This window comes from Canis lupus, chromosome 20 (assembly GCF_003254725.2).
Source record: "Canis lupus dingo isolate Sandy chromosome 20, ASM325472v2, whole genome shotgun sequence".
NCBI classification, from domain to species: domain Eukaryota; kingdom Metazoa; phylum Chordata; class Mammalia; order Carnivora; family Canidae; genus Canis; species Canis lupus.
This window is the reverse complement of record NC_064262.1, coordinates 9,258,170-9,273,422: the sequence shown is the minus strand read 5'-3', so window position 1 is coordinate 9,273,422 and position 15,253 is coordinate 9,258,170. Positions and strand designations below refer to the sequence as shown.

General features: G+C 46.6%; 1 protein-coding gene across 7 annotated transcripts in view; it reads right to left on the bottom strand.

Annotated features, from left to right (window-relative positions):
• Positions 1 to 15,253, bottom strand: part of SRGAP3 (SLIT-ROBO Rho GTPase activating protein 3) — a 253,258-nt gene that overhangs the window by 69,837 nt on the left and 168,168 nt on the right. For all 7 annotated transcript variants that reach the window (XR_003138371.3, XM_049098635.1, XM_025450903.3 and 4 more), the window contains exons 5-8: positions 6,984 to 7,169; positions 3,427 to 3,555; positions 1,853 to 2,074; positions 508 to 609 (exon numbers count right to left, since the gene is read on the bottom strand). Coding sequence is in view for 6 of the 7 variants with exons in the window: in XM_049098635.1 (XP_048954592.1) it covers positions 508 to 609; positions 1,853 to 2,074; positions 3,427 to 3,555; positions 6,984 to 7,169 (639 nt within the window). In the remaining variant the exon portion in view is untranslated. The remainder of the gene's footprint in view (positions 1 to 507; positions 610 to 1,852; positions 2,075 to 3,426; positions 3,556 to 6,983; positions 7,170 to 15,253) is intronic.

Here is a 15,253-nt window from a genome sequence, read left to right as displayed (position 1 = left end):
ATAAACACAGATACACACTGTGAAATAGAACTCTGCTCTAGTTTACCATACTTAAGAGAATACTGAACAGAGTTCTATTTCTCGTTTGTTTTTCTTTAACATCTTATGAGCATCCCCCACCCAAGCCATTGAAGATTCTTGGTGTGCCCAGTTTTAATGGTCATGTAATAATCCATCTTTAACAAAAAATTATTTACTTTAGAGAAAGAGGCAGAGAGGGTGAGAGTGGGGGAGGGGCAGATTAAGAGGGAGAAAGAGCATCTTCAGCAGGCTTCACGCCCAGCATGGGGCCCAATGCAGGGTCCCACCTCACGACCCATGAGATCATGACCTGAGCTGAAAGCAGCAGTCAGATGCTTAACCCACTGAGCCACCCAGGCACCCCCAGTCATGTAATATTCCATTTTACAGATGAACACTAATTTCTTAAGTGTTCCACAGCCAGAGTTCCAGCACCAGCGGGGCCTTCATAAGGAAATTTGTTGTGGGGCAGAGGGACCCACTCACCTCCTCATTCTCTATCTTGAGAGTGGCCAGTCTGGACTGCAGCTGGTGGTACCGCATGAGCAATTCCGTCTGGACAGGTTGCTGTGCACTGACCTGGCACACCTGCAAAAGGACAGCCAGTGCCTGTGGTTGCCCAGTGCTCTCATCACCTGTGCAAGCCGGGACCAGGGGCCATCACTAATGTCCCTATCAGCAGTCGGGGAAACAGGCTTGCACCCGGCAACACCAGATGGGAACTGGGGGTCTTTCTATGCCAAAGGCAAGATGTGGCCTCTCAGTCATGGTCTAGATTTGTGCAGCCCTTGAGGGTTTACTAAGAGCTTTCAGGTGAGCTCATTAAGTGAGACTAGTTAATTTCAAGGCAGGGGTTTGTGGTAAGAAAGCAACTGCCTAACAGAAGCCAATGAAAGGAACAGTGAATGGAAACAATCACTGGAGGGCTCCAATTCCCGGGCAGGAGGTGCCTCAGGGAGGCAGGAGCACTCTCATGGGGTGCACGGGGGAAGGGGAGAAGGAAATACTATTCTCCTGACACCTACTCCACCCAGGGCTCTGCTACTACCCCATGGGCTGGGCTGCCCTGCGTGAGTCAGGTAAGATCCTAAGGGACAGTAGGGCTCCATGATTTCCTAGTTATTTCCCACTAATTAGGCAGTCACCAGTGGTAACTGGGAGCCCAGAATTTTCAGGTCCAGATGATGGGCCAAAGGGCAGGATGCAACGGCTGAGGGATAGGCCAGAAGCTGTGGGGAAGCCCTCTTTTGCAAATGAAGAAAGTAGGGAAGGATGTAAAGGAAAAAGTTCAAGGAGCTTTTCGCATAAGGGACTTTGTACAAATGGAGTAACCAATAACTGCTCTGTGGCCAGTAACAAGTGCCACCCCCCATGTACTTATTTATTCCAGAGCATGGTAAGGAGCTGAGCAGCACAAGCATTGAAGGGAGCATGGTTCCTGTGCCAGAGGACAGTGTCCCGGCCAGCCTGCCAGCCAGTGTGGATTAATCCCAGTTTCCCATAACCTGAGGTCACCCGAGGGAAGAGTGGGAGATGCTTGCGTGGCCATGTGGGACTCCCTTGGGATCTACACAGAACTGGGAAGGATGTGAAGGAGAGCTAAGGTCCTGCCGTTTGGCAGGCGGGAGACTTCAGCCAGCAAAGTTAGGATATTAGTGGTAAAACCCTCAGCTGGGCATCCCCTGGACCAAGAACTTGACCCCAGGCCTCTCAGATAAATGTCCTGCACATGGAACGGGGCCTGACCTTCCCCCTCCCACTGATGTCCCAGGAGCATGTGGAGGGAACAAGTGTAAACAGCCTCAAGCCTGGGCTCCGGGGAGAAACCTACCTCATCCCCCATGTGGGGCTGGAACTCAAACTTAAGCGGAGGACAGAAGACCTGGTTGCACATGTCCATGACAGTATGCTTGTCACTTCGGGAATCCAGGTTGTCCACCGCATTCTCGATGACATCCAACCCCTCGTGGCGAGAGGTCTCCAGGTTGTACTCGGCTGAGAGGTAGGTCCGGAAGGTGCGGGCCAGGCTGGCATGAAAGCCCAAATCACAGCACTTGGAGAGAGGAACACAACAGAAGGGTGAGGATACGGGCTATCACTGGAGGTGGGGGGCTGGCATTCCCCTTCCCATCACGGTGACTTAAGATTATCTCCCATTCCACAGCCAACTCTTTCATCCTGGAGGCCCTTGTGCACTTGGGAATCTTACTGCACAAATCACCCCCAATGCCCGCAGAGGGACCTGGGGATTGTGATTTGAGCAGTAGCAGAATTTCTCTTAGCTCCCCAAACTCATCCCATTCTTTCTCATCTCTAGGCCTTCTTCACACATGTATTCCCTCTGCCTGGCCTACTGCCTAAATATTCTTCCTTCAGGTTTCAGTTTTGAGGTCACTTCCTCCAGGAAGTCTTCCTTAATGCTCCCCCACTCAGAGTTTATGTCACATGTCCCTCCTCTGGGGGTCCACATCTCCTTCCACCTCCCTCACTGGGACACCTGCCACTTGGCTTTGCAGTTGCCTATTCATGTTTCAGGGTTATGCACGGTCAGCTACAGAAGGGCAGACCCATAGGCTCGTGTCCACTCCTGGACCTCAAGACCTACGACTAGTAGGTGCTCAATAAAAATGTGGTAAATGAAGAAAGGAGAGGACTGGAAAGAGTGAAAAGTTGTGAGCAAGAGGAGGGGTCTGGCCTCAGGTGTGGGAAGGCACAGGCAGGGCTGGCAGCTAGCTCCCTCTCCTGGGGATGGTGGCAATGGGTGCCTTCTGCAGCCATGGGAAAGCGGTGACCCTGTGACTCCCTGACGGGACACAACAGAGCCAGAGGAAAAGGATCCATCCATCAGTAGGGAACCTTTCCTGAGCATCTGCAGGCCAGATCCCCGTCTGCGTGGGATGGGCGGGACACAGGAAGCAGTCCCAGCTCCAACACAAATGAGACAGACGCTCTCCGTGATGATGCCACTCATGATGTTCTTTCTCCAAGCCCAGACCTCCAGTCCCTCCGGCGTGACCCACACAGCTGGTACTTGGGAGTCAGTCCTTTTGCTAAAACTGCCACATTCTTCCCACAAGAATATCCCCTAAAGATATAAACATCTGTACCGCCCTAGGAGACTACCCAGGGCATGAACTGTGTACCATCACCTCTGTGCCCGCAAACTCAGCAAAGGGCCTGGTGTAGAGGAGGCTGGTGCAGGTTGAATATATGCCTACCTGACCCAGCCATATAGGGGCTGCCAGAGGCCCACTCCCACCTGTGGACAGAGAAACCATCTCCCAGGCCCCAAATGCCCTTTGCCCTTTCCCTCCATCAGGGCTCAAGGGACATGCTCATCAGCTACAGACAAGGGCCAGCATGGGTGTGGGGCCCTGTTCGGTCCCAGACTGCCCAGGTGCTCACGTCGATTAGGTCAGAGACATCGTGGATGTAGTATTTGCTGATAGCTGCATTGGTGGCCGCCAGATTCAGCAAGTAGTCATTTCGGGCCTTTGTGCATTTCAGCTTGTTCTCAGAATACTTAGCCTGCCTCTGGAAGAAGAACAGAGCAGAGGTGAGAGCTGAGGCACTGACCTGCCCCTCGTCCCTCTCTCGCACCCTCTTCATTGCCCAACTGCCTCTGTCCTTCCCTTAAGAGGCCAAGTTCACTCCTGCCTCTAGGCCTTCAGACTCATTCCCTCTGCCTGGCGAGCCATCCTCGCAAGTCCCTAGGTGGCCTGCTTCTTCATGTCCTTCAGGTCCTTATCCAAGGTCATGTGGTCAGAGCGTCCTCTGATGACAACCTCATCTGGAAATGAGTCTTCAGCATCTGCAGTGCCCCTCCCCCTGCATTCCCTTGCCCTGCTCTATGTTTTTCATCTATTTAGTCTTTGCTTAGTTTTTAGTGATTATTCTCATTTTAAATCACTTTTTTAAATATTATGTTTTTAGAGCAGTTTTAGGTTCATAGCAAATTTAAAAGGAAAGTACAGAGATTTCCCATATGCCCCCACACATGCAGAGCCTCCCCTGTTATCAACATCCCCCACCACACTGTACATCTGTTACAATTGATAAACCTACAGGGACACATCATAGTCACCCAGAGTCCAGAGTTGACACTAGAGCTCACTCTTGGTATTTTATACTCTATGGGTTTAGGCAAACGTATAATGATATATATCCATCATTATAATATCAAACAGGGTAGTTTTCCTCCCTTACACATACTCTGTGCTATCTATGCATCCCTCCCTGCCACCTAACCCCTGGCAACCACTGATCTTTTTCCTGTCTCCGTAGTTTCGCCTTTTTCCAGAATGTCATATAGTTGGAATCGTAAAGTATATGGCCTTTTCAGATTGGCTTCTTTCACTTAGTGATATGCATCTAAGGCTCCTCCATGTCTTCTCAGGGCTTGCTGGCTCATTTCTTTATAGCACTGAATAACATTCCATTGTCTGGATGCACCACAGTTTACTTGTCCATTCATGTACTGAAGGACATCTTGGTTGCTCTATTTTTTTCTTCATAAGCATTTTTTACCACCTGAAATTATATTTTTTACCTCTTTGTTTACTCGCTGGTTTTTGGTGTCCACCACTAGAAAGTAAATTCTATGAAGTCAGGGACTTGATCTACCCTATTCATCACTGGGCCTGAAGCACGCAAAACTGATACTCCTCACCCATTTTCAGGGGCTACTATGACCCTCAGACCACTTTCAGCCCTTCATGGATTCATAAAATTTTATACCTAGAAAAGATATTAAAGGTATCTTAGTTTAATTCACCCATTTTACAGATGAGAAAATGAAAACCAAGAAGAAATGACTTGGGGGCACCTGTCTGGCTCAGTTAGTAGAGTATGTGAGTCTTAATGTCAGGGTCACGAGTTCGAGCCCCACGTTGGGTATGGAGATTACTTAAAAAACAAAGTGGCTTGTCCAAAAGCCAAAAGACTAATTAGCATATCACTCTGAACTTAACTCTCCAGACTTCTGGCTGGTGGTATCTCTTCCCCTCTATTTATCCCCCATGTTGTAGTTTTGTAATTCCCTGCCTACCTGTCTTATTTTTATTTATTTTTTTATAGTATATTCACAGAGTTGTACAATGATCACCACCATCTAAAGTTAGAATATTTTTGGCAACCCAATAAGAAACCCTATGCCCATTAGCAATCACTCTCCTTCTCCTCTGCCCCAGCTCCTGGCAATAAATAATCTACTGTCTGTCTCTATGGATTTGTCTATTCTGGACATTTCCTATAATTAGAATCACACAATATTGTGACTGGTTTCTTTTACTTAGCACACTGTTTTCAAGGTACATCGTGTTGGAGTATATATCATTACCCTACTCCTTTTCATGGCTGAATAATATTCCATCACATCATTAGATTACATTTTATTCATCCATTCACCAGTTGATGGACATTTGGTTTGTTTCTACCTTTTGGCTATTATGAATAATGCTGCTAGGGACATTCATGTGCAGGTTTCTGTATGGATGTATGTTTTCATTTCTCTTGGTGGACACATATGAGTAGAATTATTGAGTCATATGATAACTTTTTGTTCAACATTTTGAGCAGCTCACAGATTGTTCTCCAAAGTGGGTGAACCATTTATGTTCCCTCCAGCAACATATAAGGGTTCCAATTCTTCTGCAACCTCATTAACACTTGTGATTGTCTGCCTTTTTTATTTTAGCCATCCTAGTGGTTATGAGGCGGTATCTCACTGGGGTTTGGATTTGTATTTTCTTAATGTCTAATGATGCTGAGTCATCTTTTCATGTGCTCACTGGCCACTCATGTAAGTTCTTCAGAGAAATGTCTATTCAAATTCTTTACCCATTTTTTTTAATTGGGCCCCTGTCTATTGGAAGCATGCTTTTCTTTGCCTTTGGAAATTATCCTGGAACCTTATTTTATTTGCCTATGGTTACTTTTTCAGCTCATCCAGGCCCTGGTGAATTCTGTTTCCACTCAATCTCCTAACATTTTTAAGCTGCAGGATCATGTAATCATAGAATGAGACTCATAGAAGCCCAAATAAATACGTGGTGTGATGTTTGGCACAGGGAAAGAGCTCAGGAAATGTTTAGCGATTGCATGGAATGAATAAATGCAGAGAATTCAAAAGAAAATAATAGCTTTTACAAAGAAAGAAACCTGAGAAGTAATCTAGTCTAAGATAACAAAAGCATGTACACCGCCCCTCTAAATTCCCTGGCCATCGCAGGCATCATCAATTGATTGCAGCACTGTTTTTAACTAATGCCTGGAGGAGGCTTCACAATCTTCAACAGAGTTTTGGGCAGTTACTACCAACTGATCACAGTTGGCTTGAGAGAGGAGTCATTTGCCATCGCTGTCAGATTTTAAAGCTGACGCTCAGAGAAGTACTGTAAATGTGGCATTTTAAAAACCCAGATTGTCTGATTCCAAAACTAGCACTCATCCCTCTGTGCCCTACTAAAGCACTTCCCCAGCACCAATAATACACAGTGATTCTAAATCTCCCATTTTTGGCTTGCCAGTGGCATTTTGGAATGGGTTCTTTATCGGGTTCCCAGGTGCTCATTGGTAGCCCAGTGCTGTTCCCTCTTATTGGGACATGCTCAGCCCCAACCAGCCTCCGGCCACCAATATGACCCTCCTGAGCAAGCCCCACCCCCACAAATTGCCTGGTAATTCCTGTCCATTTGAGAATATGCTGGCTGGGCGTTGAGTCTTGTCACAGTTCAGCTCTCTTGTCAGCTGAGCGCTTTCCCTGCCTGTTGATCCTGGCACAAGGCCAGGCCTAATAAATGCTAGTGAGGCATGGACAGCCCTGCCTCCTTCATGACACTGACCTCCAAGACAGTGCATGCTGGCACCATGCTTCTATCCCTTACCCCTCAGGGTGCAGAACGGGAAAGTTGAGGCTGTCCAGAGGGAGCATGCCCCTCAGTTTCTCCTAGGCCCTCACTCACCTTCTCCTTCATCTTCTCAATCTTCTTCACAGAGCTGCGGCGCTGGGGCCGGTCCTCGTGCCGGAGCAGGTTCATGCTGAGGTCTCCTGATTTGTTGAACTGCTTCTCCTCCTGCTTCTCGGCCTCCTTCAGTTTGCTTTCTGCACTGATACTCTCAGCATGGTACATGTGGTAGGTTTTCATGACCTGGGGATGCACAGGGGCAGGAAATCAGCAGCCTGCACAGCCCAGCACGCGGCCCCCTGGGCTCCCAGCCCCATTCAGGTTCTGTGTGCCAGGAAGCCACACCCTATCCTCTTCCTTCCACACACTCCAAGCTCCCTGTGGTTCTTTACTTTAGCACCAACTCTGGGGACTGGAAATGATGATCATCCTCAGTAGAGGCTTCACTGCCATTATCATCTTTAGCAACATCATGACATCCTTACTGAATGCCAGGAATGGACTAGTAAGGAGGAAATTTAAAAGCCCCCGCACATTTGGGGCGTCTCAGAGGGGATAAGACATACTTGGCCCTCCCTCAGCTGCCCCCTTTTGCCCTGCCAGCAGCCATGACTCTTGTCCCTCACCCCCTCTCCCCAAAGTCAATGGGAAAGCCCCTCCTCAGGTACTCATGGAACTGCCCTGGGAACGTGCAAATCATTTTCTCAGCTGTTTCCTTACTGGCCTGCAAATGGCTCTGTCCCCAGAAGGAGTATTACTGGATATACTAATTGCTATTCTGTGCTTTCTGAAATAAACTCATCCTTGGCTATACAATGAATTCCCACAAAGCAAACCACACTTGGCTCTTCCACTTCCATAGCAAAAGTCCAATATTGTTATAACAAGGGAGTTTTTGAGACAGAAGAAATCCTAGATGTCATCTAATCCAAATTTTACAAATAGGGAAACTGGGGCCCAGAAGAGCAAAATGGCTTATCTATGATGGCACAACATTATCAGTGTAATCTCCAAACTTTGCATCCGTGGGGCCAACACCACAATCAAGCTACAGAACAATTCCACTACACCACAAAGGGCCCTCACACCCCGCTGCAATAGATCCCTATGCCATCTCCCAGCCCCAGACAATCACTGATTTGCTTTCTGTCGCTGTAGTTGAGTTTCGTGTGTTCTAGAACTTTATATACATGGAACCAAGGCATATAAATTCTTTGGGGTCTGCCCTCTTTTGCTCAGCATGATTTATCTGAGATTCTCTCATGTTTTATCAGTTCTTTTTTACTGCTGAGTAGTATTCCACTGGAGATCTGTATCAGTATTTGTCTATTTATTCGTATGCTAATAGTTACTTGGGTTGTTCACAGTTTTGGTCTATTATGAATAAAGCTGCTAAAAAAGGCCAGGTATAATTCTTTGTATGGACATATGTTTTCGTTTCTCTCAGGTAAATACCTAGGAATGGAATGGAGGGTCATAGGAAGTGTACATTTGACCAAATTAGAAATCTGGTCTGACTTTTAATCCATCGCTCTTTCTACCATATCATACTGTTTCCATAATTCAATACCATTTTTGCAGCAGGTATGAACAGTTTGGGCAGCCTTGGAGCAAGTAGGGCAGTCCCCACCAACAGGGCTCTATCTCCTGGTCCCCAACCGGGCATACACCTTTCCTGTGCAATAGCTTATGATCATTTTTCTGTGCTATAAAACACAAGAAGTTTCTGGAATCCATGACTCCTGAACCTTGTTTGTTCTCTTCTCCTGTTGTTTGGATAGCTATAGCAACTATAGAGTAGAGGTTTCTATGTGAGGATGGGATATGCTCCTACCTAGTGGGGCCCTTTAAGTCCGGGAACTTGGAACAAATTTCTGGCCAGCACTATAACCTTATTCATTCTCATATGAAGTCCTGTGAAGTGAGTTTATTACAATGAAGGATTCTTCTGTAATTATTACATTAAATCACAGCATTGCTCTGTTGCACAGAAAGTCCTCTTTGCCATAGGCCAGGAGTTAATGGAGGAAGCAGGTACTGTAGAGTATGAACTCTGATTCAAATGTCTGGGCTGAATCTTGATGATACCACTTACCAGCTGTGTGACCTCGGGCAAGTCATAGAACCTCTCCATTTCCATCTGTAAAATGGGGATAACCATGGCACCTACCTCATAGATTTGCTGTGAAAACTAAATGAGTCAATTCAGGTAAAGTGCTGAGAACAACACCTGCCTCATAGTAAGAGCCATGTAGATATCAGCTGCCACTACCACCACCACCACCACCTCCGCCGCTGCCTGATTTGGGCTGAGGGTTTGAGAACCTTGAATTTACTCACTTGACTTCAGGAAAATGCTTATAAATTCTAAAGAACATTAGCTAATATGCAAAATTTTATTCTATACCCTGTTCCTTCTCCCTTCCCCTTACATCTTGAGAACTTCCTCAAATTTCAAAACAATAAATGAATTAAAAATGCAATAAACTTTTCTTCATCGGTCATGGTGAAAAGACCTCTTACCTGCATTCCACCCATGTTTGCTTTTTTGAGTTGCCCTAAAGCCTCTAGAGATGCCATTCTCAGTGATTTCATCCACTCCTTATTCCAGTTCCACTAAGCTTATCTCCGAACTCAATGGACCAAAAAGGGTGCCGATTGATGTGTTCTCGACATCTAGCGGCCACAAGGAACGACTGCAGGTAACTAAAGCAATTGCCAATTTTTCCACCACCTTTACGCCAGGGCTCCTGCAACACCAAGTGGCTGACTTGGGAATGCTGGCTGATGTCTGTCTCCCAGGCCCCTGCCTTTCCATTCTCAAAGCTTTTCTCTTTTCCTCCACATTCATGGGCACCACTGGTTTCTCTGCCTTTCTACCATGATGCTGGTGGTGTTCATTTCTGGACTCATCCCTTTCTGGGTTCAATGATTCCCACTAAAGCCACGTTTTCTGTTTCAGCTGCTGAGGTCTGCTTATCTCACCACAAATCTATCATCTGTGTTGAGCGGTTCAGAGGAAGAGAGAGCATTCTATTTGCAATTAGATCTTCCTGTCCAATCATCCATGCATCCATCCATCTATTCACTCAAGGTCAGCATCCCAGCTGGGTGTTCTCAGCCTCCCGCATTTCCCTTTGCCTAGTTTTTCACTCAAACCACACAGTACTCTTCTTATTCTGCAACAAACCAAACTTCCCATTACATTCTCTGAACTGAGTTGCAAAAGTCCCAAGCTTGAAGAACATGGCCAGAGGGCCCTGGGGCCCAACTCTCAGGGATCCAATTGGTAATTCCAGATCCTAAGAATAACAGTGAACTTGATTGCCTAGGGTGACTTAGGTCAGACAGCTGCCACAAAAGAGTTCACCAAGGGGGCCTGTTAGAAATGAGTCTAACTACATCCAGAATCCTCCAGATGTTTGCTTTAATTACCTGAAACACAGGCTTTAGCATGAAAGGTCCTTAGCTCAACAGCTTAGAACAGTCTGCTCAATATTGCCAGCCCAGGATGTATTAAATAATATTTAAACTTATCAATTACTTGAGAATTTGCAAACATCTTTTTTTTATTACCCCCAAAGAGCATTTCAGTTAGTCTGTACCCCAACCCTGGGAGGCAGTATGATAACAATAATGATAATAGCAGCTAACATTCACTGAACACTTACATGCCTAGCCTTTTTCTAAGCACTATATATATATTAACTCTTTTATTTCTCACAAAAACCCTAGGAGGTAGACACCACATAATCACCACATGATCCCTGCTTTACAGAAGTAGAAACCACAAAATAAGGATGATCCACTATCCCACAGGGACTCAGGAGACCTGGTTTTGAGACTCAACCCTCCCCTCAAACTTGCTGAGTAACAGTGGCAGAGACTTGTCTTCTCTTTGCCAGCTGCTGGAGACCAGAATAGTGGTGGATGGGAATGTGCTCCGTAAGTTGTGACTAAGGTAACTGGCTGACAGCAGGGTTGAGGCTGGGAAGGATGCAGAGGTGGATGTAGGAAGGAGTTCAACTGAGGCCAAAGTACTGAGACCCAGTCTTCAAGTTGGCACCCCTGAAGGACCCCTTATAGGGACCCACCTGGCTTAATGGGATGTTCACATTCCAACCCTCCAGACTCTGTCAGGGAGATCCCTTGGAACAAGTCTAGCACAGGCTGTGAAGGACCCTATAAGGACATAATAAGTTGAGACCACTGTTCTTGGACACAGATCAGTTTCACATATTCTCAAAAGGCTCTCCAGAAATCTTGGTGTATTAACCCATTATTGAAAAAACTGAGCCTCAGAAATGGCAAGTGAATTGCACAAAGTCACAGAGCAAGACACATAGCTAGGACTTCTGAGCTACAGTGTTGCTGCTATAGTAACCATGTTGCTCTTGGCTGCATACACTTTGCTTTCTGCATCTTTCCAAATCCTCAGATCATGAAAATAAGGAAGTATTATATGCATATTCCTTCAGACCCTCATTTAAATGGAAAAGAAGCCAAAGGAAATACAGAAGTTGACAGCATCAAAAAAAGGAACATGCTAGGGCAAGACAAGAACCCAGTTGTTAGACAGTTGGTTCTCAACAATGGAGTTCATGCACACTTCCTCTACCCTGCAGGCAGGGCCATCTCTAGCCATGCAAGAGCTTTGTATGGGTGAAATCCTGGGCCAATGCATGCCAAAACATCCTTGAAGGAAAAATGAGTTTCCATATTTCAATATAACCACCCACACTCTGCGTGGCCTACGTTCTCTTTAGAACTTATAATTGCTATCTTATTTACTCATTTTGCATGTCTATTCACTGTCTCACAGCAAGTCAAGTGCAATGTCCAGAGGGCCAGGACCTTGCTGAAGAGCATATTCCCTGTACTAAAGCAGAGACTGGTACCCAGCAAGTATCAGTATATATTTGCATGAATGAATGAAGGACAGCTGGCTGGGTGTGAGTGGAAGGATGGATGGATGGATGGATGGATGGATGGATGGATGGATGGAAGGATAGATAGGGAGATGGTTGAATGGACAGATGGGTGAGTGGGTAAACAAGTAGATGAATGGCTGGCTGGATGGAAGGAACAGAGGAAAGAGAAGGAGAAAAAATGGGGGAGATACAGTTCTACTGCCTTTGACCTTGGTGAACATATTTGGAGGTAGGGAGACAGACAGGGTCTCCACCAACACAGAAAACACCCTCTAGCAGGGACATGGACAAGTTTACAAACTATTATTACATGGTATAGTAAGGGCTATGATGAGGGAAGCATAGGGTGCTAAAGGATTGCTTTCTGGAGAAAGTATCATCTAAACTGAACCTTGACGGTGCCTGGGTGGCTCAGTCAGTTAAGTATCTGACCTTCAGCTCTGGTCATGATCCCAGGGTCCTGAGATCAAGCCTGGCATCAGGCTCCCTGTTCAGTAGGGAGTCTGCTTCTCCCTCTGCCTCTCTGACCCCCACTCACGCTCACTCTCTCTCTCTCTTTCAAATAAATAAATAAAATAAAATAAAAATAAAAATAGATAAACCAAACCTTGAAGGAAGAGTAGCTGTTACCTGGGTGAACAGGGCAGGAGTGGGAGTAGAATGTTCCAGAAAAAGGGAGCAGCTGAGCACCAAGCCCAAAAAGAACAGGAGTCAAACAAGTCTGAGGAAGAGCTTCCAGGCAGAAGTATGCCAGGTGTTTGAGTACTAGCCAATGGAGTCACCTCCATATTCTCCCCCAGATACTTCCCCCTCAGTGGACATTTGTTGTTTTTTCCCTGCCTAGGATCATCCAGTCCTCCTCCTTCTGGAACAGCTTCCTGATTTTGTTTCAGGAAATCCCCAAATTCCCCTCCAGTGTTCTCAGTCCCTGTGGATCATGAGAAATGGACACCACCCTCCAATCCCAGGCATAGGAATGAGACACAGGCCTGGCCAATCAGTAAACATTATGTTTACCTGACCATAGTGATGGGAGCCCATGATCACAGCCAGGCCAACCAGAAAAACCCCGGGGCTTTGCTGGGAATGTTGGGAAAGGTATGTTAATTTTCCACCAGAAGGCACTGAACTGATAGAAAGTGAGCTTGCACTGAGGGGTCATCTTTGTCACTCGCTGGGAGAAGCCTGCTTGATCATGAAGACATCACAGAGGAAAGCGGATGGATGGATGGATGGATGGATGGATGGAGAGGAGGAGGAGAGGGAGACAGAGAAAGGAAGGAGGAAGTAAGATAAAATGGAGGAGGTGCAGTCTCTTGCCTTTGCTCATGTGAGACTATTGAAGGTGTGGGGAAAACAGCTACACCTCAAAGCAGGTTTCTACTGAGCAGTTTGTGGCATGCCATGCATGATACCGGGTGCTGGCAAAACTACTACATGGAAGACAGGGAATGTGTACCTCATTGAATACACAGCCTGCTGGGGAGACAGCCAAACAAGTGTGCAAACCTCTGAGATTCAATACAGGCATCTTTTGCTCCAGCCAGTTTGCGTGGATTCCCATCCCTCACTATTGCAGGAGTCCCTGCTAGCCTCCCCATTGCCCACCTTGGTCCTGGGCCCACTGTAGTGCCCAACTCACACAACAGACAGACTGACCACCTGAGCAGGGGGCTGCTCGTCCTGTGTCCCAACCTCCTGCTTCACTGCTGCCACAGTGCTGCTCCCCGCAGCCTCCCTCTGTCCTTCATATCCAAATCAAATGCCACCTCTTCTCTGTGGCCTTCTTGATGCTCAGGTGGACTTCATCTCCCCACCACTCCTCCCACTGTGTCCATATCCCCCACAAGGACACCTGTCCCACGATGTAGCTACATCCCATCCTCTGCACACGGGATAATTAGTAAATATATGATGAGCAAGTGAACGAATGTCTTGGAGGGAGAGGTGAGGAGGTTTTCTGGAGAGAAACCTCATCCCCCTGTTCTTAGGACCACATCCATCCCCAAACAAACCTGGGCCGCACCCTGGCCAGCAGGCTGTGATGGTTCAGCAGCCTGCCTTGCCTCACCCTGAGTCAGAGACATTCCCTCGTCTCCCTCTGAGGGTAACGTGACATGAGGATAATAGCTGGAGAGGAGCCTCAGAGTTCCTCTCATTTCGTGCCTTCATGCCTTCATGCCTTTCGCCCTACAGGTGGGCAAAATCAAGGACCGGAGCCCAGCTAGCAGGCACTGGGTCAGTGTTTCCCAAAGCGTGAGATGGGAACCATCTGTGTCAGCAGGATGACCCTTTTAGCTGTTACAGATGTGTTATTAAACCTTTCGGTTCTCTTGGCATCCTTTTAAAAAAAAAAAAAAAAAGAAAGATTTTATTTATTTATTCATGAGAGACACACAGAGAGAGGCAGAGATATAGGCAGAGGGAGAAGCAGGCTCCCTACGGGGAGCTCAATGTGGGACTCGATCTCAGGACCCTGGGATCATGCCCTGAGCTGAAGGCAGATGCTCCACCACTCAGCCACCCAGGCATTCCTCTTGGCATCCTTCTGATTATATCAGGAGGAAAAGCTCAGATCAGGGCTCACGGATCTAATGCCTCTACAGCTGCTTTGCAGGCACCAGCAAGAATGAACACTCCCCTACCTTCATTTAACTTCTAGAACCCTTCTGCTTATGCCAAGTTGTTTTTCATTCACTAATGTAAGGTAAGATAGCCTTCCAGGGACCACTGGGTGGCTCAGCAGTTTAGTGCCTGCCTTCAGCCCAGGGCGTGATCCTGGAGTCCCGGGATCGAGTCCCACATCAGGCTCCCTGCATGGAGCCTGCTTCTTCCTCTGCCTGTGTCTCTGCCTCTCTCTGTGTGTCTCTCATGAATAAATAAATAAAATATTTTTTTAAAAAAAATATGCTTCCAAAACAAATGTATAAAGGACTTATGTATATTTATATAAATAGTTGAATGTACTTATATAAATAACTTTGGGGAGTAGACTAGGAGCTGGTGACCGTTGGCTGGCTACCTAACCTGTCTGTGCCTCAGATCCGTCACCTCTAAAATGGGATGATAATACTTTCAACCACCTCAACGGGTCATGGTGAGGATGAAATGAATTAAGAGGTAAAGTGATTAGTCCAGTGCCCAGCACATGATAAGCATCATATAAGAGGGGAGACTCTAATTATTAAGGATATGAACCAGTCTCCAAAATATAACTACAAAAGCAAGATGAAGAACTGGTGGTCCAGTTATTACCACCTGCATAAAAACAAGGATGTGCAGGATACATCCATACATGTATGCCTATTGATAATCAGACCTCTCTGAGAGAACGCACCGCTGAATTAGAAACCAGGAACTGAGGTTGTATGGAGTAAGGGGCACTGAGGCAACAGG